General features: G+C 39.1%; 1 protein-coding gene and 1 long non-coding RNA gene across 4 annotated transcripts; one reads left to right on the top strand and one right to left on the bottom strand.

Moving 5' to 3' along the window:
* The first annotated feature begins 8,333 nt into the window (after positions 1-8,333).
* On the top strand, positions 8,334-13,587 carry LOC125489062. 3 transcript variants are annotated; one of them, XR_007266710.1, is made up of 3 exons: positions 8,334-8,623; positions 12,726-12,890; positions 13,271-13,587. XR_007266710.1 is itself a non-coding variant. In XM_048623589.1 (3 exons), the coding sequence occupies exons 1-3, from the start codon at positions 8,722-8,724 to the stop codon at positions 13,297-13,299; spliced, it is 1,266 nt and encodes a 421-aa protein (XP_048479546.1). In that variant the 5' UTR covers positions 8,684-8,721; the 3' UTR covers positions 13,300-13,587. The 3 variants fall into 3 exon arrangements, 2 of the variants coding, with proteins under 2 accessions (XP_048479546.1, XP_048479547.1); XM_048623589.1 differs by lacking the exon at positions 8,334-8,623 and adding an exon at positions 8,684-9,793; XM_048623590.1 differs by lacking the exons at positions 8,334-8,623; positions 12,726-12,890 and adding an exon at positions 8,684-9,793.
* Positions 13,588-13,723: 136 nt separating this feature from the next.
* Positions 13,724-15,350, bottom strand: LOC125489094. Its single transcript, XR_007266742.1, has 3 exons — positions 14,869-15,350; positions 14,643-14,784; positions 13,724-14,418 (listed from the first exon to the last, which is right to left on the bottom strand). It is a non-coding gene; the product is annotated as an uncharacterized LOC125489094 (long non-coding RNA).
* Positions 15,351-26,672: the final 11,322 nt, after the last annotated feature.

The following is a 26,672-nucleotide window of genomic DNA, read 5'->3' on the forward strand; positions in this document are numbered from 1 at the left end:
TCTTCAACGAGTGCGATTCTGAAAGTGGCATTAAAAAATTAGCGCTGTTTTTTTATTTTTAATAGTCTATTCAATTCAATTCAATTCAATTTATTTATTTCAGATTAACAAGATCCATAGTTGTTAGTATGTACAATTTATTCTTAAGAGCTAGTGTTAGTATACATGGCGAATATAATAATAATATTGGAATAATTAAATTTGTACTACTTTAATAATAATACCTTTATCAGATAGGGCCAACCTCTGTATGGAGTTTCTATATTCTGAATCTGAATGCACAATAATTTTCCTAAAATGACACTTAATATTAGTGATTTAAGTTCATTTTAAAATTAAGAATAGGAGTGCATTATCAGAATATATCCCAATATATGCTTTTTGAGTGGGTCACGGCTATCTCCTTAATGTATCAACTATGCATAGCATGGTTTTACGTATTGACGAGAAAATCATAAGATTGATTTCATTATTTTTACGTACCTAATGCTCATTAAAAAATGTTAGCCAATTTGCCAATTAGCCGTAGGTAGGTCTAGATAAAATACACAGCTATCTAGTCTAGTGACTATTCCTAATTGAAAAAACAGTAGTAGGTAGTAGAGTATATTTAGTAAGAAAAGTTTCTACATAAAATTATAAAAAGTCATCCACTGTACTATGATCTACCTACAATGTATTGCGCATGCATGTCATCATAGAGTAATCAAATGCATAACCAAGTAACCAAAAGCTTTAGAATGCAAATAACACGGTAGGTGGTGTTAGAATTTCAGATAGTTACAAAAAAGCTCATGCAGAGAAAATGAAAAGTTCGAGCATATCCCAAAGTTTAGGAGCAAAAGTTTTACTTCGCAACAGCTGAAACACTGAAAGAATCTCTTTATCAATAACATCCTGCGCCAGAAACGTGATCTTCGATGCGTTTTCGCTTATTCTATGTTTAGATATACTTCACATTTTTCTATTATAATGTATACTTACATATTACATTGTGTGAGAAAGCGACCGTGTTTATGACTCCCCAAAATTAACGCACAAGCCATAATGATAAGATTGGACTCTATACATATAGTTGTGATAGCGATACCTAATGAGAATACTTGGCTATAGTTTTATAATATGATGTGCGTGTATTACACGAATGCAATTATATAAAAATTGGTACCCATATCATATATGTAGAAATAATAACTCAACATTATTTTATTACCTATCTCTATCAAAGAATAAAAAAAGTTTCTGAAATGATCCCGGAAGCGGAAATCGTTTGGCGTAAAATTAAAACAAAACCCTCCAGCTTGACCGGCATTGAGTCACAATAACCACTAATAAAGATAATGATATTTGTCACCATCATAAAGGTCAGGAGTCGGCAGATTACGAATCGTTTCGGCAAATAGATTTAAGGTCGGATGGGACCACGTCATGGGGGAATTTGCTCTGGAAGATTTCACTGCACCTACCTACTGTCAACTGTTAGGTACTTCGTGAAATAAGGGTTTTCCTGTATGAATGAATGAAATAGGTATTTGCAATGCTGTGTGTAGGAAATGTTTGTAGGTACGTAATTTTAAAAACTTATGGCAACCACAAATCGTGTCTGATCTTTCTTCTTAGAATGTCGGTGATAAAAATTAGTAAGTACCTAGAATGCTAGGGTTGGTAACCGTGGTAAAGGAGTAGCATCAGTCGCTGCGCTACGCCAGACGTATACTTACACAAATCCAGATCGTGAAAATGCAGTTTCTTTCAAAAAAATATGATGAAAATCTAAACAAGTAGCTGTAATTTAGTGAGCGTAATTGTTTGCGGTAATACCGTACCGCACGTTTAATTACCTCTAAACCCTTGTGGTTTATTTGAAGGATAGCATGAAGTTTGAAACCGAGGCTACAAGTACAAATAGGTGTAGGTGCTGTACCGGTTTATGCATCCAAGATGTCTTGAGTTTAACAACTGCCACGGAATCCGGAAGTAAAGGTATGCCTTTTCTTAATGGATGGGAAAAGGTAAAACTTAAGCTCGTGAGTTAATTAATTTTGGCTTTGGGTTCACGGTTGGGAAATAGAGCAGAGGTAGGTAGATAAGATACAAACTTTTCTATTTACATTATTATAACATCTGTTAATTCTGCAGGACGTATACCTATACCAGAAGCTCTGGAAGTTACATCAACAAAATTAGCTACAGTCTATTACAGTTCCCCAAAATTGATAATGCGCATAGAAATCTTCGTCATTGTTCGGCAACGGTCGTATTCCCCCGAGCGTTAGAAAACTATATGTATTTAGAGTGGTTAAGTGCATTTTCTTCATGCAATTTTAGTAGAATTATGTATTTGGTGCTAAAAGAGATATTGCTTTATCAATAACGAAATCTGATTCAATAATTCATAATACCTATTAAAATTTACTTCGAAAATGTTACAGTATTTTGAAGTGTCTTACTGAAGCTGGTGTAAAGATGGATGAAAGAAGGTTTGAATAACACAAGTTTTATATTATAACAAGAAATGCATTTCAAACACAGGATTACATTAAAAATTTAAAATCTCAGTTCAAAAGTATTTACAGCACTGATCATTTCACATTAATATTAAAATTACAAACTTGGTATTTTGGGTGTGGCTTTATTTACAAAGTGCAGTCTATCATTGAGACATATATTTGTTTCATAATAAGGCGTCATGAACAATAATTTTATTAAAGTTGCAATTAAATTCACATTTGAAACAAAACCAAGAACGATGTGTAATAACAGCTCTATACATATAATTTCACAGAAATGACTGAAAAGAGAACTGAAGGACCTTTGACTGATGGTGACAGCCGCCGACAGCCCGAATTGTTTTCGATTATGTACACATGATATTGACTCCTATTTCTTTCAAACAAGGTGCAAAATCTAAGTGCATTGTTTAAGGCTCTTACGATTCAATGATTCGGGTGTTTCCGGGAATACGGCAGTTTGCGAAGATTTGCATGTGCATTATTAATATGGGAGAACTGTACATAAAGTTACATCCCTAAGCTCTGCAACAATTTCTCTGAAAAATTACTTTCAGTCTGGATTACTATGCAAATCAAATTCTGCTAACCGTACCTGAACTTTAGGGCGTGTTCAAACTAAACTGTCTGTAACTAAGCTACCGAAGCCTTAAACCAAGTTACACGATCATTAAATTTGATCTCTTTAATTCATAGTTATATAACAACTTTAAGACATCACGTGTGGTAACATGAAAGCGAGCTATCCAGTTGCGAGCGAGTGAGCCACTTCCCGATGCAGGCTCACGGCCACTGACACTGAACTTGCGCGAGGTCAGTTGCGCGCGCGCAAGGAGCTGCGACGCGCGGGTTCAAGGCCGCCGCCGACCTTCGCCGGAATGCCGGGATGCTGGCTGATTGTGATGGATCGCCGGTTTATCAGACTGCGTAAATTTCGATGTAAATTTATAAATGAGACTGGCCTTTCAGATAGGTACTTATGTCTTGGTCCTGTGGGGTAAACGAGTTGTCTAGTGGTGACCACAAACAAGCCAGTGTAGCGTGGAACGCTCTCTGGCGCGATTTCTGGACCGACGACCTTAGACAGGTGGCCGGTCGTAGCTGGATGAGGAAGGGCGACGACAGGATTGTGGCGCTTCTTGGGATTGGCATATGTATGGTAGATAGTAGGAGGACGGTGATGATGATGATGATGATGATGATGATGATGATGATGATGATAATATTAAAGACAGTGGATACAAGATTAAAATGAATGAGAAACTACCGACAATAATAACTAAAGCTTTTAACCGGCAGAACCAAGTTTGATTAAACGTGTTTAGTCGGCGGCGAATAGTTTGCCTACTGTAAACTGTAGCTTAACTGAAAGGTATAAAGTTTACTACTTATGCACTTGTGTAAGGTCAGTGCCGGTTAGTGCTGGCGAAATGGAGGGTTCATCAAACTTTCGTTTGCCTTGAATGCAATTGAACTTTCAATCATGTTGAAGAAGCCGGTGTTTTTCTGATCCTCTTAAATACGTACATACATACATCCATCCTGACGACCCTCAGCAGGGACAAAGGGCCTTGAGTAGATTTCTCCATCTGGCTCGATCTTGGGCAGCGGCTGCGAGATCCTCCCACTTCATTCCCACAACTTTTGCCTCATTCTCCACAGAACGTCGCCAGGTTGTTTTTGGGCGGCCCCGTTTACGTTTTCCGGTTGGCTGCCAGCTGAGCACTTGCTTCGACGGGAATTCTTCGGGTCTTCTGAGGGTATGACCCAGCCACCTCCATTTTCTTGTGAGGATTTCCTGTTCGATGGGTTTCTGCTTCGTCAACCTTATCCTCTTAAATACTCGCCCTTAAAAGTGCACTTTAGAGCTAATTGGTGGTAATGACAATGTCCTCTATTACCCTGTTTCATTCAGACAATTTTAGACCATGGCCTGGAGCAACTATATATGTAATATATGTACTTCTAGTATATATATGTACTTCTCATACTTGATTTAGTATAAAAAAGCTTATTTATACTATTATATTGAGATATTTTTCAGGTGTTGAATACAGCGGTCCGTAAGATTTAACGAATTAAATCTCTCCTTGTTCTACACAGAAAAGGGAAAAGCTGCTAATGAAGCCCACTTTCATTGTTTAAAGAAAAGATTTATATTCTAATCCTTCCTGAAAAAGGTTACTCGTATATTTCTTTATATTTTTTTCTCAAAATCCTACTAAGTACCTATATATTTTTTATTTTAACGGTTATTATTATTACAATAAAAACTATATTTGAGTTATTAAGAAGTAGCCATTGTGATGCGCATGGCAATAGCCCATTTTAGACTGATTTGAATATAATTGTTTTGATTTCCGCAATGACTGTCTGAATAAAACATACTTATAGATTCTTGGTAAAACCAGAATATAAGCGTCATTCGTTTTTTATTCACTAAAAAAAAGAGTACTTATACGACTAGTGTTGACTGCGGGATATAGCCAATAGGGACGACCAACTAGTGTAGTGTTTAGTGACCCTGATGGCTATGCCGAAGGTCCTGGGTTCGATCCCCGGCCGGCCGGGACGGAGACAGATATTTCTACTCGGGCATTGAGTGGTTAATATGTATCCATCTATGCATCTGTGTATATATATCAGCTGTCCGATACCCATATTACAGGCTATGCCTAGCTTGGGGTCGGATAAAAAATCCTTTTACCGAATGCTTTTGTGTAAATCATTGCCCAACGGAACTATCACGTGAAAACTTTTTAAGGCTATGCGAAACTTTAGCACTTTTACATACACATGAATCTTGCTCGCTGATGCCGTGGTAAAAGGTTAGTGGTCCATAAACCGCGAGATGCCATCAGGCTCGGCTTTGAGACCACGACGACGCTATGAGAGTTACGGAGTTACTGGAGGGCTAGTCTAGGTTGATACAAAACGAATATGTCATGCTATCGGTACGTTTTATAAGAGACTAGCTGTTCCCGCGCGCTTCGCTTCGCCGTAAAAAGTTTTCCCGTGGGAATTCCGGGATAAAAAGTAGCCTATGTTCTTTCTCAGGGTTTAGACCATATGTATACCAAAGAATCAAAGAATCCGTTCAGTAGTTTTGGCGTGAAAGAGTAACAGACAGACAGACACAGTTACTTTCGCATTTATAATATTAGTTAGGATAGTGTCGCGATTGGCGCAGCGCAGTCCTGAAATTTAGTTTTTCGTAAGCTATAGTAACCTTTCTGACTTAGTTACAAGGACTTCCACGTTGCAAGTAAAGTAGGGGAAGGAATTATACGTTTCTATTTAGTTTTACAAATAACATGTAGTAGGAACCTCATCAAACTAAATAACTTATCAATTTCCTATGAAGCTAAGAAGGTATCCTATTTTAGTAGGATCTATTCTGAACGAAACAAAAGATACGAAGTTTTTAAGAAATGTATTCTCGCTGAAAAAAAAACCATAGAATCACTGTAGGTTTCTCGAGTGCTTATCTAATTTATAATTATGGCCTAGCTAGCTGTACTGTCAACACAACAAGGACGTGATGCGTTTATGTACGCTCATAAGTCGCGGCTACCATTACTTCTTTACAGCCGCCTTTACCTTTACAGTCTATAATACAGTACCCACTGTACACTGACGTGTCTAGGCTTACTTGACTCATAGTCTCCCAGTAGGCAAACCGTTTATACCGCCGACTGAGTGAGCGGCCGCGGTTCGGCGGCGGCGGCGTTTAGTAAATTCTGTGCTCTCTCCACGATGATTCCTGTAACAATTTTCAATTTTCCAAATTACCTACGATCAAATACTATTGCGAAATCTGTGTCAATTTATTAGATTCCATTGGATACGACTTATACAATAAGTAGAAGAAGAAGAAGAAGATACAATAAGTGGATAGAAAACACCTATAGAAAATAACTAGTACCTAGGGATATCTCTAAAACCGCAAAACTCAAAACGTCTTCATAACGTCACAGCAATAATCTTTGCTGAAACGAGTTATAAGTGATACCCATTAACTATTAAAAACGTAATAAAAGTCCATAGCCAAGCGACGAACGGATCATAATAAACTAGGTGTTAGAAATAATATCCAATAGTTGATCCATTCAATATCAGAAGTTTTAATCTCAATTTTACTTCTAAAGGTTGCTTATACGATTACGATAAGTACTTATATATGTCTAAAGTATTAGAAAAAGTTGTATGCGATCAGATGAGCCAATATATTGAATGCAATAACATTCTCCCTACTGTCCAGTCCGGGTTTAGGAAGTTTCGCAGTACAACAACGGCTCTCCTCGATGTAGTCGATGATATACTCTGTTCGCAAGATAAAGGTCAGGGCACTATTTTAACGCTATTAGACTTCTCGCGTGCCTTCGATACTATTAGCGTCCCTCGCCTACTGGCCAAACTGACCTACTATGGATTTGAAGCCGATACAGTAAGGTGGTTCTATAGCTATCTCAGCCAACGATCACAAATTGTAAAACTTACCAATATTAATGGCGAAACGAAAATTTCCTCAGCTAGTCAAGTGACCAGAGGAGTCCCACAAGGGTCTATACTTGGACCTATTCTATTTATTCTGTACGCCTGTGATATAGTAGACTGCATAAAAAACTGTAAATATCATATCTATGCAGACGACCTACAGATATACCTATCATGTGTCCCAGATGGCACTGCAGATACAGTAACATTAATAAATGAGGATTTAAACCAAATAGTAGCATTGTCTGCGCATGCGCGGGCGAGGGGCCTGCGCCGGCGCGGCGCGCCGGGTGGCGGGGGTCACCGGCCGCCACCATTACTCGCTAAACTACACACAGTGAAACGGACGTCATTCCGCATCTTCGTTATTTGCTCTTTAAATAAACCGCTACCTGAAGAATACAGTCCACTTTTATTGAAGAACACCCTGCTAGGATCCTTACTGAACAGTTTGGTCCTTTCACCGTCAAGAGAAGGGCAGAAAACAAGAAAAAGGACTTCGCAAAGCGCGTGACGTGACTACGCATTTTCAAAATCTCAACGTCCGCGCCTCGTCTGTTTCACCAAGAATCGACTAGAAAACGTTTTGGAGGACTAGCTACAGTCTTCAAGGATTCTACAATCTACTCAATCAACAACAAATAACGAATTCCAAGAAGATCTGCATCTCCGAACGTCCGTCGTCGACTGAAATCATAGAAAATCTACGAGTATCATAACAACATCTTCACATCAGCCACGCAGTCTACAAAATACAGGCTTAATTCGGAGTGGTACAGGCCGGGAAACGCTGTGAGTTCGTTCCTAATTATTCCCTATATCCCATACCTAACTATTTTTGCTTCAATTCCTTTCATTAAAATTTCCGTTATTCTAGCCTATATTTGAGTGAGTAACTAATTATAATAACCTATTTTCTTACGCATTCGGGTAAAATATTCACTTTTTATTGCTTAAAACAACATTATCTTGCAGTTGCAAACATTATCACCTGCTTACCCGCGCTAATAAAATAGTTGCTAACGGTCATTAGCCTACGTCCTACGTGACGTGTTTCACGGTCAAGGACAGCCATCTTTGCTCACAACCCATCAGCTGTTTTATAGCTATTCTTTTGTGCGAAGAATTTATTGCCTTTCGCATAGTTTACTACTATCAGTTATTTCGAATAATTATACTTAACTACTAAAATATTTTCTTAAATACCTATTCATTATTACTGATTGTCACACATTCTTATCGTCCATAATAATAAATAACAATGGCCGAACAAGATAAAATTGAAAGGTTAAAGAAAAATAAGGCTTCAATGAAAAGTAAGCTTACTCAATTTGAAACTTTTCTAACGCTCGCTTCGTCTTATGGAGCCTTGAGTGACCAGCATTATTCCGAGCTTCAGTTACGATTATCCAAAATCGAAAATTTATACCAGGATTTCGATCAATTACAGGGTGAGCTCGAGGAACTGTGTGATCCTCCTGAGGAGCAGTACGCAGACCGACAGCTCTTCGAGGACCAGTATTACCGACTGGTTTCCACCGCCCGTCAGCTCGTTACCAGCCACGACGCGAGTATCAACCACGGCCAGTCAGGATCTGCAACAAGCTCGAATCCAGGTGGGACTTGTACAGCTTTTAATCTCCCAAAAATTAATATTCCAATTTTGGGTGGTAACTATCAGAACTGGTTGGAATTTCGGGACACGTTCACATCCATGATTCACACCAATGTTAATATAGATAATATTAGTAAATTTCATTATCTCCGCGCTTCATTGCAAGGGAGCGCGGCTATAGTAGTAAAAAATATAGATTTTACTAGCGATAACTACCTAACAGCATGGAATTTACTATGTGAGAGATATAACAATACTAGGTTATTAGTAAACAACCACGTCCAAGCCTTATTCAATGTTGATACTATAACTAAAGAATCTAGTCGCTGCATTCGCTACTTAGTAGACACAACAAATAAAAATATTAGGGCACTAACTAACCTCAAACAGCCCACTGAACACTGGGACACATTAATAATTTATATGATGTCTACCAAATTAGACGGGACTACTAGTAGGTACTGGGAAGAACATCGTAATAACATGTCAGAACCACCCACTCTGAGCCAATTTTGCACCTTTTTAGGTAACAGAGCGGACCTACTAGAAACACTGGAAGATGCTAAAGGAAAAAATCCCAAAGCTGAAGTTTCTAAACCAAGGGGATTTTTAGCAACTCACAATAGTACTTCAGAAAGCACCAACTCATTTAAAATTAAATGTCCTTTGTGTAAAAGCGATCATTTGTTATACACTTGTGAAAAATTTCGAGAATTAACCGTTGAAAGTCGCATTGCTAAAGCCAGAGAGTTTAAAGTCTGTCTCAATTGTTTACGTCCCGGTCATTCACACATCAAATGTAACCTATCACACTGTCGCTATTGTAAATATAAACATAATACGTTGTTACATCTTAATAAACAAGATTTAACCATACCTACTCCCACAACATCATTACCCGAGAGTGTACCTTTAGCTTTACATGCCAACACTTCTCAAACACAACAACACACAACTACAACTGAAGTAGCCCTACCTTCAAACACCAGTCAGCCAACTACTTCGCCTCAAATTCTCCTATCCACAGCGCTGGTGAAAGTTCTAGACAAGAAGGGCAACCAACACGACGCCAGGCTCCTATTGGACAACGGCAGTACGGCCAACTTCATTTCTCAAGACCTCTGCAGCAAGCTGGGGCTGTCGAGTCGTGCCACGCACTCCACGGTGTCAGGTATCTGCAACCAATCCTGTAAAAGTTCACAGTCTTGCAAATTAGCTATCTATTCGTCTTATAGTGACTATCAGGTTGAATTAGAGTGTCTAGTCATACCTCAAATTACTAAGGCGTTGCCGTCTGTTCTCATAAATGTGGACTCTATTCCCATACCAACGGGCATTCAGCTTGCTGACCCAACTTTCAACATTCCGTCCGCAATAGACATATTAGTAGGTGCAGAGATATTCTGGAACGTCATTTGCAACAATTCAATCAATCTAGGGAAACGCCAACCACTATTGTATGAAACTAAGTTTGGTTGGTTAGTTTCAGGTTACGTTTCACGAGCCACGTCTAACTCACATCAATGTAATTTCGTAAATAATAACGATGATGCACTTACAAAATTTTGGGAATTAGATTCCATTTCTCCCAAACATTCTCTTACTACAGAGGAACGTGCCTGCGAAGATCATTTTCTGTCCACTACTTATCGTAACGAAGAAGGCCGTTTCGTAGTTTCAATGCCTCTAAAAGAAGATCCCAATAAATTAGGTGATTCATACTTCATGGCAAAATCTAGATTTAGTTCTCTGGAACGTCGATTTCAACGAGATCCAATATACAAACAAAGATACATAGAGTTCATAGATGAATATGAAAAATTAGGTCATATGACTAAAAATACAACTAAAGTATCATCCAACCAAGGCAATGTCAATTATTATTTACCACATCACGGAATAATAAGGGAATCAAGCACCACGACAAAATTACGCACAGTTTTTGATGCATCAGCCGCCACTACATCCGGATTATCTTTGAATGATATCCAAATGGTTGGCCCTACAGTTCAAGATGATCTTCTATCCATACTAATTCGTTTCCGTCAGCATCGTTTTGTCATATCTGGAGACATTGAAAAAATGTATAGAGCCATTGAGATAAATTCTAATCAAAGATCTCTACAACAAATATTATTTAGATCAGATACGTCTCAACCGATACAGATATACACTCTAAATAGTGTCACGTACGGTACTGCTTCTGCTCCCTACCTAGCTACTAAATGTCTCTCTACATTAGCATCGAATGCATCTAACATCACAGTAAAGAATTCAATTTTGCGAGATTTTTATGTTGATGATTATTTAAGTGGTGGAGCAACTATAGAAGACGTAATTAAACAATCCCAAGAAGTTATTTCGATTCTATCATCGGCTAAATTTAATCTTAGAAAATTTCAATCGAATAATTTAGAAATTTTGCAAGCAGTAACTAATAATAACGTAGATCACAATAATATGCTGCACCTTTCTGAATCAAAAATCAACAACGAGCCTTCAAGGACGCTGGGTCTGCATTGGATTTGCGATTCAGATGTCCTAGCTTTTACAATTAACATCGAAAACAAAGAAAAGGTTACAAAACGTAATATCCTTTCAGCTATAAGTCAAATCTTTGATCCACTGGGCCTAGTGACCCCAGCAATAGTAGAAGCTAAATTATTAATACAATGTTTGTGGAAGGCAAGACTAAATTGGGACACAGACGTTCCAAACAATATAAAATCACTCTGGATGCAGTTTTACAGTGAAATATGTAATTTAAATCAAATTAAAATACCTAGGTGGTTTTTAAGCGTAAATTATAAGAAAGTCGAACTACACATTTTTTCAGATGCCTCTGAAAAGGCCTACGGTGCCTGTGCCTATGCTCGATCTATCGGACAAGATGGCTCTATCCATGTTCAACTTATAACGTCAAAAAATAGAGTTGCCCAAATTAAAACCGTCAACTATACCTCGATTAGAATTAAGTGGGGCTCTTTTAGGTGCAAGACTGTGTACTAAAATATTAAACTCTATAACCATACCGGTTGATTGCAGATATTGGTGCGATTCAACTATTGTTTTATGTTGGCTCGCTATGCCCGCTCATCGACTCAAACCTTTCGTTCGCAATCGTGTGAACGAGATCAATGAATCCACCGCTGGTTGCCCGTGGAGCTATGTGCCGTCACTCCAAAATCCTGCAGATCTCGTTTCGCGAGGGGTGAAGGCTGATCTTATCAGCTCTTCGGCGCTGTGGTGGTCCGGTCCATCATTTCTACAAAAAGATGAAAGTTTATGGCCTAAAATGCCAATCTCTAATGAGAAACGAGATCTGCCGGAGGTAGTATGTCATCATATTTCACAAATTGCAGAACAAGATTCTACTGAAAATTGCATTTCCAAAAGCATTCACAAACACTCTAATCTTACACGTTCAGTACACATTTTGGCTTACGTTAGTAGATTTATATCTAATTGTAAATTAAAAAACACATAAGATCGAGTCATTGGCAATTTAACGCAAGAGGAAATCCAATCCTCATTAAATATTATTATTAAACAAAGCCAATCAGAAATGTTTCCTGAGGAACAAGCTCTGTTAATGGCAGGTAAAGTCTTACCGTTTAAAAATAGACTATTATCATTATCTCCATTCATTGATGCAAATAATATCATTAGAATTGGAGGTCGATTAACTAATTCACCATACAGTTATGATCAAAAGCACCCCATTTTACTTTGTAGTAAACATTACTTTACAAAACTCATATTTCGAACACAACATACAAAGCTTTTGCATGTAGGTCCACTTTCTTTACTTGCTAGCATTCGCCAAACATACTGGCCACTAGGGGGCAGGAATCTCGCAAGATCTACTGCGAGTAAGTGCGTTACCTGCTTTAGGAACAAACGTAAGAGTGTTCAACCCATGATGGGTCAATTACCTGAATCTAGAACTGAACTCGAATATCCATTCCTTAATTGCTCTGTGGACTACGCAGGACCAGTTCTGATAGCTGATAAAAAGGGTCGAGGTTGTAAGCTGATCAAGTCCTACATATGCATTTTTGTTTGTTTAGCAGTTAAGGCAGTTCATTTGGAGCTTGTTACAGATCTGACTAAGGAAGCTTACAGAGCAGCATTATTACGCTTCTTTAGCCGTCGCGGTAAATGCCGGTCTATCACATCAGATAATGCAACAACGTTCGTCGGGGCTTGTAACGAGCTGCATAAGCTGGTCACTGAATCCTCCATAAGTACTGAGTTGGCCGATGAAGGTATAAAATTTATTTTCACTCCTCCCTACTCTCCCCATATGAACGGTATAGCAGAAGCCGCTGTCCGCTCTACCAAATACCATTTAAAAAGAATTCTTAATCTTACCCATTTCACTTACGAAGAAATGTCCACTTGCCTCACTCAAATAGAAGCTATATTAAATTCTCGTCCCATAACTCCAATTTCCACTGATCCCCAAGACTTTTGCGCCCTAACTCCCGCTCACTTCTTGATAGGACGAACTCTCACGTCTATACCGTGTCAGCAGATAGCCGAAACCACCAACCTAAGCCTGCTCCAGAGACACAAGCGAGTGGAGTTGATCAAACAACATTTCTGGACGAGATTTACTAATGATTACATTTCTACACTGCAACAGAAAACCAAGTGGCATTCCGGCAGCAATGACCTAAAGGAGAACTCGCTCGTCCTGATCAAAGACAAGATGTCACCACCATTGCTCTGGTCTCTTGGCAGAATACTCAAGGTCTACCCCGGAGTCGACGGTATCAACCGAGTGGCTGAAATTAAGACCAAAAAGGGAACCATAAGAAGAGGTTGGAATAACATCTGCCTCCTGCCCTTGGAAGACAATCTTTGAAGCTCACTTCAACGCCGGGAGCCTGTCTGCGCATGCGCGGGCGAGGGGCCTGCGCCGGCGCGGCGCGCCGGGTGGCGGGGGTCACCGGCCGCCACCATTACTCGCTAAACTACACACAGTGAAACGGACGTCATTCCGCATCTTCGTTATTTGCTCTTTAAATAAACCGCTACCTGAAGAATACAGTCCACTTTTATTGAAGAACACCCTGCTAGGATCCTTACTGAACAGCATGGTCTAAAAGTAATTCGCTCTTACTGAATCCCACCAAATCACAGTTTCTTATAATAGGATCAAAACAACAAGTTTCAAAAATAAAAGCCAATAACCCCGATATAAAGGTAGCTGGCGAGTCAATCCAAATGGTAAGTGAAGCTAAAAACCTCGGCATTTACTTTGACTCTAACCTGCGCTTCGAGAAACATGTTTTAAATTTAGTGTCAAACTGCTTTTATAGATTAAAAATTCTTTATCGTATAAGACCCTACATAAAAACTGAGATTCGTGAGCAGTTATGTGAAAGTTTAGTTTTATCTAAATTAAATTATGCTGACACAGTATACGGTCCTTGCATCTATGGTAAAACACAGCGTCTTTTACAGCGAGTGCAAAACGCTTGTGCCCGATACTGCTACACCATCCCTGCTCGTAGTCACGTTACTCCGTACCTCATAAGATCAAAGTTATTGAAATTGGCAAGCCGTCGGCACCTTCACTTTGCCTGCCTTCTATTTGGGATTATACAGAAACGGCTGCCCGAATATCTGTTTAATAAACTACGGTGGTCACGTGACCTCAACTCTCACCGAACCAGGGCATCCTCCTACCTGCTTCTAACCCCTCAGCATAAATCAGCATCGTTTGCGGGAAGCTTCTCCTTTAACTCCACACACTGTTGGAATAAATTGGATCCTGGATTGCGCGACCTGAAAACCGTAAAATCGTTTAAGTCTAAGTTAAAAACAATTCTGCTAACAAAACAACAGTCGACCCATCTACGGGTATAGTAGTCGTAGTTATGGAGAAGTTTGCAGGTTTTCTATAACATTGCTCTAGTGATTATTATAACTACTTTAACACACATTTTAACTCAACCCAATATTATTATAGGAGGCGTTAGTTCAAGTGACTATTTACTATAGGTACTTACACTAGTTTTCTTCGCAACACACAAATGGACTCCCGCGGCATAATATAATCTTCCATTATTGTACATATTTTCTTATCTCCAAAATCATCCCATTTTTTGCAACACAGCTAATGTTCACAGCTACCTTCAATATGAATACCTTCTGAAAGAAACATAAAATCAAGGTAACAAAGTAAAACCACAATGCCATGTATGTAAGTAACGAATTTATTTAGTAATTACATACCTTTAGTCTATGACTTCATTCCCAATATCCATCGTAAAATTGAATTATTCATTACACAAAAATATACCACTCGCCTACAGATTCACTACATGATATTTCTAATTACGTTTTAAATCACAATCATATATTTATTTACAGTTTATGGCACAGTGTGGGCGCAGCACGGCGGCAGCGTAGGCACTGAAAGCCTTTTACAGCCGCGTGAGGCACTCGGGGCCGCTGAAAACACGAACCGCTTATGCGTGTGAAGTACCCCGGGTGACCTTGGTTCACAGCTGCCGGCCGTGCACTTGCCATAGTTTTAGTTTTTAGTTTTTAGTTTTTATTTATAGTCAGTGGCATCATAAAGGGAAGCGGCTGAAAATCAGCGCGGTAGTAGGTAACATATTATCTTCTACCGCCTTAGCTGAGCCGCCGTCCGTTTCGGTGCCAGACAACGCACACATATCCTCTCATTTATTTCTTTTGTTTAGTCATAAGGTCTTTGTGTTCATTTATTACTGTTTTCTTTTCTTTTTTTTTTCTGTGTGTGTGCGATGGCACGGAATAAACGTTTTTATTATTATTATTATTATAGTTATTTAATTATTACCTACAGGCGAACATTATTTGAGAATTTTAAATTACTTATGTATGTTTAGAGTTTCTACTACTATTACTTCAATAAATATACCTAAGCAGGTAAGTTATGTCCTATTAAATCTGATTATTATATTTATGTAGGTCTATGTAGTCTATTATAAAATATATATCATTATTTTAGGTATATAAGTATAAATACATGTAAGTTTAAAGACTTACCCCCTTATTCATAGAGAAGTTACAAAACGTTTTAACTAATAAACTGTTTTGTCCCTCTCCAACAAAGAACAATTTGTTCTTTGACAGAGAGGGACAAAACAGTTTATTAGTTAAAACGTATTGTAACTTTTCTATGAATAAGGGGGTTAGTTTGTAGGGACTTATATAATAACTAAAAAAATATTTTAATTTTTCCTTTATTTTTCTTTAGTACACTTGACCCCTCTTTAATCAAAATATCCTTCCACCCTAAGGTTGTCTTGAAAAAATCGCTTTAAGCGATAAGACCGCCATTTTTGTACATAGTTTATAGTATTTAAGTTATTTAAGTTTCTTTTATGTGTGTGTGTACAAATAAAGAATATTCTATCTATCTATCTATCTACTTAAGTAAGTTTAAAATACGAGACTGAAACATAATACACATAATCATGCAATAACATTTTATAATTTTAGATACAGTCCTGTTTAATGGGTCCGCGTCGTTTTAAAACAATTACATAAATCTATTGGTGTTTGGCACTAAGACACCCACTCTAGACCATAAATCAATCTTTGTCCTGGCTTACCGAGTGGTTTCAGAAACAAAGATTGATTATTTTCGATTTAGTATTCCTACTTTCAAGATGGAATAGCTATCAAAGTAGGTAAAATTGAATAAATATTGCTATGTTCCGCTGTGTCTGCAAGTACAAGAATGATTACTTACTTAATTTTAACGAGTAGGTAACATACAAAACTTACGTACGAGTAATTTTAAACTTGCACTGGTGGTTTTGAGATATCATCTACTTATAGAAATCTTTCTGAAATTTCTGATGCTAGCTTTTTGCTTGGACTTTTTAAAAACCTTTTCTGAGCTTTCTATTCTATTCTATTCTATTCTCTGTGGGGGCGTAAGTACCTGCACCTGGCTCTCTCGAGTGGAACCTTTGTGCATATCCCCAAGGTCTAAACTGCCTTCCTAAGCTTGGACCATTTCCCACCACGCTGGTCCACTGCGGGTTGGTGGGTTCACATATCTAGATGTGCTAAATCTAGATATGCAGGTTTCCTCACGATGTTTTCCTTCACCGTAAGAGCGATGGTATACATTGTACTTAAGTTAAAAGAACTCATTGGTACATGTCAGCGCCGGGATTCGAACCCGCATCTCTTGATTGAGAAGCGGGCGCTTAACCGACTGAGCTACCACCGCTCCCGACTGAGCTACCACCGCTCCTTTTCTGAGCTTTAATAACTTTGCAATTTATTTTTTCATAAGCTTACTTTACCTACCTACTCGATAAAATGTTATAGGGGCAACATTGAGAGCATCGATCGATAACATGTAACCTCTAAAATTACTCAATCTCGTGTTGTTTTGGTATGTAAAATTTCACAATTATGTTTATGCACCTACTAATTACGTTAACTTTGAATTTATTAAATTTAAAATTTGGATCTTAAAGAAATTTTATGACTGTTAGGACTTTTAGACGGTAAAGGCGAAGGTAAGTTCTAATTTTATTCACACTATTTTTATAGATCACAGGTTACTAAAATCTTCACCATAAGTGTTATTGTATATTATGCACAATTGCTATTTACAAATATTTACATATATCATGATGGTTATTAATAACCTTACTTAAATAGTTGGGACATACTGACATACCAAATGACGAAGATTCATTCACGCAGCTGGCCTGCTATTTAAATTAATCAACAGTTTTAAAGTGCAATAAGGAACATGCTTTGAATTATAAAGTTAAATAAACAAAGCGAAATATACATACGGTTATAAATATGGTCGCTTGAAACGTATAAGTTCTACATTTTATGGACGAACCTGTTCCTTTGTGTCAACGCACAGATAGAGATATATCAAAGAACAAAATGTTGTTCAATTTCCACTCTTATGTATAATAAAAATAGGATGCAGGGTTTCTGTTCCCTCCACTGTACTATTTTACCGTCTTCTCTAAAAGGCCTACGACTTCGAGGAAATAAAAAAATCGTAAATGAAGTTTATCGAGTCAATGTTCCTTATTTAAATAAATATCGGTTACTGATAGCGTGCACCTGAGAGTTGGAATCAGTCATTTCAAAGAAAATGTTTTAAGAAGTTTTTCAGGAAAATGCAAGACTAGTGTGGTTTGTTTCTATGTATAGTTTACATATATACCTACTGCATAAGTTAGGTACCTATTGTACGTAAATGTCCATTAGTTTTAATGTTACAACTTGTCATTAAATATAAGGAAATCCTTGGGATTTTTCATGTAATTCATAATTATGATAATTAAAACAAAATTCACTAGTATAATCATATTATGTCAAACATAAATGTTAAGTAGTAGGTGCATATGAATGTCGGCTTTCTATTGGCTGTTGATTATAAAAAAATCACCCACCTTTGAAATATTCAGTAAAAAAATACACAATAAACTGGTCTGAAAACTGGACCACTCCGGTAAAACTATTAGTAATTATTATTCTTACTGAAATATTCCAAACCGAAACCCGTTAGACGAGACGATGACTTTACTGTATGCTCACAGGTAAATATTTTATACATACCATTATGAACCGAAAGTTATAAAATTATTAGGAAATACACATTTTGTTCGGGTCTCCACACACACACACGCACTCACGCCTTGTACTAATGTACTCCCTTTCGGGGTAGGCAGAGGTGCATTGCTGCACCCACATTTCGCCAGAGTGTTATGTTAGTCCCAATGTAATAGGGGGCGGGCCTATTGCCATTTTACGGGCACATCCAAGACCCGAGAACAAATATCTGTGTCTAAACAAATATCTGCCCCAGCCGGGAATCGAACCCGGGACCATCGGCTCAGTAGTCAGGGTCACTAACCACTACGCCATTCGGTCGTCGGTTGTTCGGGTCTAGACAGTCAAGATTCTAGTCTAGAGTCTAAATCAAGTGAACCGAGTCACACTCACGTATCTCGGATAGCAGTAAACTAAGATCAACTGTAAGTAGGTAAATGCGGAAATGTGGACCCTGAACGGGCGAAGGCAGGGGTCACTCTATATAACGAAAAACGAAGTTTCGAAGCGCTGCTCTCTATTTCGTTGTAATAAACGAGCCGATTCCACGTTCATTCGTTGGTTTTTCGTCAGTATAGAGGAACCCTCCTGCCCTCTTGAGTGTTGTTTTCAAACAATACCTGTACCGTAACACTACTTTTCTCTAACACCTAACTTGAAAAATATATTTCTTTGCTCCGCACACAAAAATATTAACAAGTATTTTTAAGGGTTCCTATAACCGAGACTAAATTATATTTTGCAGATATTTTCTATTAAACTTGGTATACTTACATACAATTATTCCATCCTGTCATGTACACACCAGCTCAGTCTACATACAGACTGCTAAAGTGGGAGGTACAAATACGTGTAGACGTAGTATTTGAACATATTTTATCATAATATAATGCGCTCTTAATTCCATTGTCAGCACTTCATGTAATTCGTCTCATGCGGAGTCTGGGCAGGGACTATTCTGAGAAATTCAGCTCCGGTTTACACAATGCAAGTTGGTCTGCAATTTTCAGCTGAAATCAGCAGATTGCCACAACTTGGCTAGTAAAATACTAAAGAAGTGCGATTCAATAATATTCCCAGAGACCTAGCTCGAATACAAATAAGAAATGATATAATAAGCAATATTTACGTGGATCCCGATGGACGTAATACCGACGCGCGCAGGGGATCTGTACGATTCTAAAGAATTACCGTTAGATACAGTTGTTAATATTAAGCTGTGTCCTATTTCATTGTTTATGTTTAATGTGGTTTCATGAAACCCATAATAATTATTTCAATTATAATTGTCATCCCTACAAAGTCTACATTTCTAAAATTAACTCAATAAATAGATACTTGACGACATTATTGAGCACAAGGCATGAATGTATCTTAAACATATTATTGTCTAAGCATGAGTACTCAAGTAGGTAGGTACTGTAGCAAGTATTTATGTACATGAAGGGTTCCGACTACGGATCCCTAAAACACATATTGTGCTGACTAAGAACACAGAACACAGTTGCCATTAAACACCTTACTGAGACGAAACACGGGCTTATTCATTAGGAGATGTTATCATTAATGTATAAGAGAGACATCGAGAATGGCGTCACATTTATTATTAATGGTTGTCGTGTTTCGAATAATGAAGCTGTCTTTTCGGCGACTTGTTGCTGCTTCTATTATTCCTCGGGTTTCCAGATTTCGTGCCAGTTTTGCAAGCCAATATTTCATGTTAGTTTATTTCGTAGCATCCTTTGAATACTTATAAGGAAATCGCTTTTTGTGAAGTCAATTCTACCTAGTATCTATGCTTTTCTAGGTTGCCCACATTTTTAGGACCAAAGGTAGAAATTCGTGGTGAAAGAGCAAAGGAAATGCTCCACGAGGTAGGGGGTCACAGTTGCAATAATTCATTCCCATTGTTACCAACTTCCAACGATGAAGGATAATAAAGCACAGTACGTTATACACCAGGGTTTTTCAGCAAGTCAAAAAAGATGATGTAAATTTATACATGCATGCATGCATATTTTAAACTAAATATACAGAAAAAATATATATTTATTTATGACCTAATCACAAGTGAGATAATTATAGGATTGTGAAAAGAACGGTCCAAAGTATTTTGAAATACCTAGGCGTACTGCCTGCTTCTAATAACAAAAATCTGATCCCCGTATACCAATTTAAAACGACTTTCACCTTAAATCAGGAAACAGATGCCGTTAGTCGGACCCCTGACCACAACTAGCCATTATTGCCAGAATACTCCATCAAGTATTGAGGTTTCGCTGACCGAATGGCATTAAATACAGGGTTGAATATCTTACCCAATGCACTCCGCCTTCGTTCCAACCGAATAAGGAGACCTATCTATATCTATTCACTGTTCTCACCATCCATAGGTATACAGCTTGTATTAAGGTGCATAAAGGTGACTATTGGGTAACGATTGACTTGTCTAGTGTCCTGGGCAACCTATTCAGCGTTTTTAAGCGATACTGAATTCAATGTTCGATCATTGGCTGGCAACGGTACCCTTAGTATAGGTGTTTATAGTTTATATAATTTGGAGAAACCACAAGTTTATCTTTTTTAATTCTGCCATTGGCATCTTATTTTCTGTCCAATGTTAATAATAAAATCGCACGTAGCTTCTCATACGAAAATCTTTTTTTGGATATGAAAACAGTAACTTCTAGATATACTTAAAAACTGCACCTAGATACTGGAGCGTCAGTTTCCCAGAAATGTACTAACTACTATCTTCTATCAAACAGCTCAGAATAGGACTCGTAGTGAAATTATATACGGAGATTTAAGATAAAGTACCCTTTGTTTGTGAATATAAGAACGATACTAGTGATCGTAAAGCAGCCAGGGCCTCAAGTCTGCTAAGGAATGGCGGCTCAATGCTGTGTCGTCTGAATGGTTTTACGACTTTAGGTATCCGTTTTCTCTTGGTTAGTGAGTCCCAGTAGTGCAATATGAATCACTTACCACTTATTACTGTTTATTAACGTTAGTTCTTTAAAAAAGACGCAATAAATATTTCCTAAAACGCAGATAATGAATACCTATAGTGCGAAACCCATGCTGCCGACACACAACTATGCCGCCATTCCTTAGCAGACTTGGGGCCCAGGTTAGCTACAGGGTGTAAGTGTAAGGGTCAACTCATGACGGCATTCGATAGATATCGAGAGAGTCACTCTAGCATAGGGAAACCAATATACAGAGCGCTGCTACGCTAACCCAACTCTATCTCGTTATATTAAACGTATTGAATTGCACGACAACTCTCTTTCGTTCGGTGTTTGTCAAGCTAGAGTAACATTTTAGTGTGATGGTGAATAATGATGAAATAGCCACGTGCTAAGAGCTAACTTTATCACTACTTCGTTCAGCATGCATAGTTATAATCTATACATAGGTCATGTCAGATTCATGATCAGTATGAACCAATTTATGATGCATGTTAGATAAATTATGTAATTTTTGATTTCGTTACCTTATGGCGAATTAACAAAAAATCTTTTCATTTCAAAAGTTTTTTTAAAGTTATATTTAAGTACTTATCATATAAGGTAGGTTAAAGTTCAGCTTATGAACGGTAACTACTTAATTGATATCTTAAGATTAGGCATCTGATAAAAGCTCAAGATGTATAAACATATTATTATGAATTTTCTTAACTTTAATTATAAATCCTTCATCAAAAACCAATCATGGCGACTAAATTATAGGGTTCGTTTAATTGTTATTTAATACTTGTAGTTATACCTCAAAAGTAAATTGGTTTTGTGACAAATTTATAAGGCTTGAGCAAAAACGCTAATGAACCTACCTAGACCTAGATAACATGACACCATAAGATATTTATCATTCTGGAAACCAGTAATTTTACATTTGCAATTCTGTATTTCATATTTATTTGTTCAAAACCTTCAGAAGAACCGTAGGTACAACAAAACTGACACAAGTTGACACCAGTACGTTTTTTTCACGATGTAATTTTCTCTACCTGTATCTATCTTTAGGTTTTTTAGGAGCTAGTAGTAGTAGTTACAATACAATCCTCTTTATTTGCACCAAAAACAGAAAAAATAAAAAAAGCTTAAAAATAAAAACAGTACAAAAAGGCGGCCTTATTTCTTATAGCAATCTCTACCAGACAACCTTTGGATAAAAGAGAGTTTAAAATAAAATAAGAAAAAGGATTAGAGGTAGCTGTGCAAGTGATGATGATTCTGTCCGACCGGATTCGGTCACGGCGACTGTTACGGCTGGGGAGGGCGTCGGTCGTGTGCCCTCATATGACTTATGTAGCCGATCTTGGCTGTGAACGTGCGGTTGCACTGGCTACATGTCAGGATTCCATTGGAGTAGTGGTATTGTATGGCAGCTGGTGGTCTACTTCTGAGTTCGTCACGTTTGGCATCAAGAGCAGCTCTTCGTTTAGCCTCAAACTCGAAGATGTTGGTGTTGACAGTATGCCGCCACACGGCTCGGTCCTCAGCTTGCTCTTCCCATGTCGAATGGTCAATTTCGCAACTCTTCATGTGGCGTTTCTGCACGTCCTTAAACCTAAGGTACTGCCCGCCCTGTTTGCGCTTCCCTTTCTGAAGTTCGCAGTAGAAAATGCGTTTAGCCATTCTCTCCTCGGGCATCCGTCGCACGTGGCCACACCAGCGCAGCTGACGTCTCATCAGGTAAGCTTCAATTCCCCCAACATTACAGCGACGCAGTATTTCCGTGTTTCTGACACGGTCAGACCATTTGACGTTCAGAATGTTGCGGAGGGATCTCAGATGGAATTTGTCTAGCGCGCGGATGTGCTTACGATATGGGCACCAGGTTTCGGCAGAGTAGAGGAGATTCGGGAGAACAATTGCCATATAGACAGCAATCTTGGTTGAGAGCCTGATGTCATGCGAGCGGAACACTTTGGCCTGCAACTTCCCGAAAGCTGCAGCAGCAGCTCCGATTCTGCTGTTGACTTCAGGGTCAAGATCGTATTTCGCCGACACAGTACTACCCAAGTACTTGAATTTGTACACTTGTTTCAGAGAGTTTTCTCCGAGCTTTATGTCGAGAGTCGAATTGACGGTGCCTTCTTCAGTGTCCATCGCCATGACTTCCGTCTTGCCAACACTGATTTTTAGGCCATACCTGCGACATGACTCGTCGAAATTGGTGATCCATTCTTGCAGTCCCTCTACTGAATCTGATACAAAGCACAGGTCATCGGCGTACATGATCTCTCTAATTGTGTCACAGGATACCTTGGTACGCGCTTTTAATCTGGCAAGGTTATAAAGATTCCCGTCTGTTCTGAATCGAATCTGGACACCGGCTGTTGAAACGCTTAGTGATTCATTCACTACCGCTGCAAAGTATAATGCGAACAAGGTAGGTGCCAGTACACAGCCTTGCTTTACTCCACAGGTGACGGAGAAGAAGTCTGATTGTTCACCGTCTGTACTGACGCAGCACCTCATGTCATCGTGCAGCAGTCGGAGAATGCGGACAAACTTATCGGGGCATCCAAGTTTACCCAACAGCATCCAGAGGGCTTCGCGTGGCACACTGTCAAAGGCCTTCTCAAGGTCAACGAAGCAGAGGAACAGAGGTTGACATTGCTCCCTACTCTTCTCCTGAAGTTGCCGCAGGCAGAAGATGGCCTCGCATGTGCCTCTTTGTGGGCGAAAACCAAATTGTGACTCAGGTAAGATCTTTTCAGAGACAGGTACAAGGCGATTGAGTAAGATGCGTGCAAAAATCTTTCCAGGCGTGGACAGCAGGGATATTCCTCGGTAAGAGTTGCAGTCAGAACGGTCACCTTTGTTCTTATACAGAGCACAGATCTGCGATACGGTGAAGTCACCTGGGACTTGTTCCTCATTCCACATCCGTACAAACAGCTTCCAAAGATGGTTGTGAAGCTCTTCTGTACCATATTTGAGCAATTCTCCTGGAATGTTATCGATGCCCACGGCCTTGTCATTCTTTTGCTGAGTGATGGCATCAATTACTTCACTGAGTGCAGGTGGTTCATCCATTTCAGCTACGGTTGCATAGTTTGGAAGAGATCTGATGTGTTCGAGATCAGCAGATCGATCTACGTTAAGCAGGTTCTGAAAATGTTGTGCCCAACGTTTCAGGACATCTTGATTGGATGTTAGCCTCTGCGTGCCATCAAGGGACTTAATAGGCACTTTTCCGTGATACCTGGTACCAATCAGACTCCTCAGCTCACCGTAAAAAACGCCGAGTTGCTTGGAATCTGCTAGCATTTGTATGTAACGACCCTTTTCTTGCCACCACCGATCTTTGGTGTCCCGTGTTAGTTTCCTTAGGTTGTGAGAGCTAGACTTGATTTTTTCCTGAAATGTAGTCGAGGTGTCCCTACGATCTCGGCTTCGCAAGAGTTTTCGGTGTTTCTCAATAGCTTCCACCAAGATCTTATTGTTTTCGTCGAACCAGTCTTCGTGGACACGTTTCTTGAGTCCCAAAGTTTCGAGCTTGATGATCCGAGTCCATATTCGCCGAAATATTTTGGTGCATAGACGTGCGCGCTTACGCAGATGTACCCTCTCCTCCTCACTCTCCTTTGTCTGGTGGAACGGGGACCATTACGACCAGAGGAGAGTTCGGCCGCAGTGTCTGGCCGCCGGCAGCTGTGCCCTCTACCGACGCCCTTGGCCTTCCACAATGCCTTGCTGCCTCGCTGCATCCGCCAGCATCAGTTGCTCATCAGCCGCTGATGTGCCTTCTACACCGAAACAGTCTTTGTAAGGTGTGCGGGAGGTGTCCGCGATGACCGACATGTTTTACGCCCATGTGGCGAGGCTTGCCCCTTCCGCTAGATCAGCCGTACCAACATCCATTGTCTCCGCCTTCTCCACCGTTGAGGTCTTCACCCGTAACCCTGGGCACGGGCTCTGCGTTATACCCCGCAGGCCTGGGTCCCTGGACGAACTCAGCCACCAGCTCACTCCGGCCTACTGAAGAAAGAAGAAAGAAAAGAAAGAAAGAAACATTTATTTGACGCACTGAACAATAAAAACAGAAACAAAAAGAACAAAAGAATACAACAAAAAATATATATGAAAAAACACAAAATAATACAATATAAACAAACAAGGTTGCTGTCCAGAGCGTCAAAAAGGCACCAGCTCAGCGTGTGCTATGGCCAGAGAGGCCACAGCGCTGGTTTTCAGCTGGCCCTTAGTGTTGTGACCTCAGTCACGAACGCGAGGTATATTAACTAGGATGGGTTGTGTTGTGTTGTGTGTATGTGTGTATGTGTGTATGTGTGGAATGTGTGTATATTTGAGTAAGCTAGGTAGGTGTATAAGTAGATATAAGTAAGTAGGTACATTAAGTAAAATATATATATTTATAAATAATAACACGCATAATACTAAGTTTATTAATAAACGATAAATAATACAATAGGTACAATATAAATGCATAACATAATATGATAAGAGTTTAAATAAAACGTCGTATAGTAAGTAGGTAGCCGGTCCGGATATCGCGAATACATTATATACCTATATTATGTAGGTGGGTATAGGCCATTATGAAACGGCACCCACAGCCTGCAGCGGCGTAAAATATTTTTTTCAGTATCCGGGCGCGACCCGTTCAGTGCGCCCGCGTCATCCCGCCAGCCATGCGTAGATAACGGGACGAGGCGGCGACCGCGCACCCACGCCCGGATACCGAGCACCCTACGAACAGCTAGCAACAACCAACATTAAACACCAGTGGATACTAGTGATACATGTATATGTATAGTGTTCGTTTCATTTTGTAATGAAGGCAGCGTTGACTAAAATGAGAGGTAAGAAAATATGTATTGATATTTATTACTGTTGCGAAGTCAATACACAGAAATTGGAAGTAGGTAGATGTATTGACGCCAATGGGTAGAATATAGATGTAATGATAATAGATGGAATGTAGTAGGAGAGAGAGGTGCCCACCCCCGCGACGTGGACGCGCCGAACAGGAGCTACCCCAGTGGGGCTCAGAGAAGGTGTCTCTAGTCCCCCTGGGGCCGGGTTAATGATCCTGTATGTTTCCAAGACCAAAGGCCGTAGTAGCTGTGCAAGTAGTTAATGTTTATTACGACTAAAAGTTTATTATGAATCATTTATATTGTAGCATAAGGTAGTATAAGATTTTTTTAAAAAGACTTTCCCTTTCATGCGTTTTTGTAGCTAAACCCTCTTACACTCTCTCGAGTCATGAGCAAAGGTGAATGGCCAGTATCTTTCACTGAACTTGACTCGGAGTATTGTTGCGATAGCCTCAAAGTAACGTTTCATATATCTAGCATATATCTAACTTACATTTAGTTTGCTAAAAAAGGTTTTCATAGGGTACAAGGGTAAAAGCATCCTGTGTCCTGAAATATTTTCACAATGTCTGGATAATGGCTACCTGTG

Source organism: Plutella xylostella, chromosome 10 (assembly GCF_932276165.1).
Source record: "Plutella xylostella chromosome 10, ilPluXylo3.1, whole genome shotgun sequence".
In the NCBI taxonomy this organism is placed as follows: domain Eukaryota; kingdom Metazoa; phylum Arthropoda; class Insecta; order Lepidoptera; family Plutellidae; genus Plutella; species Plutella xylostella.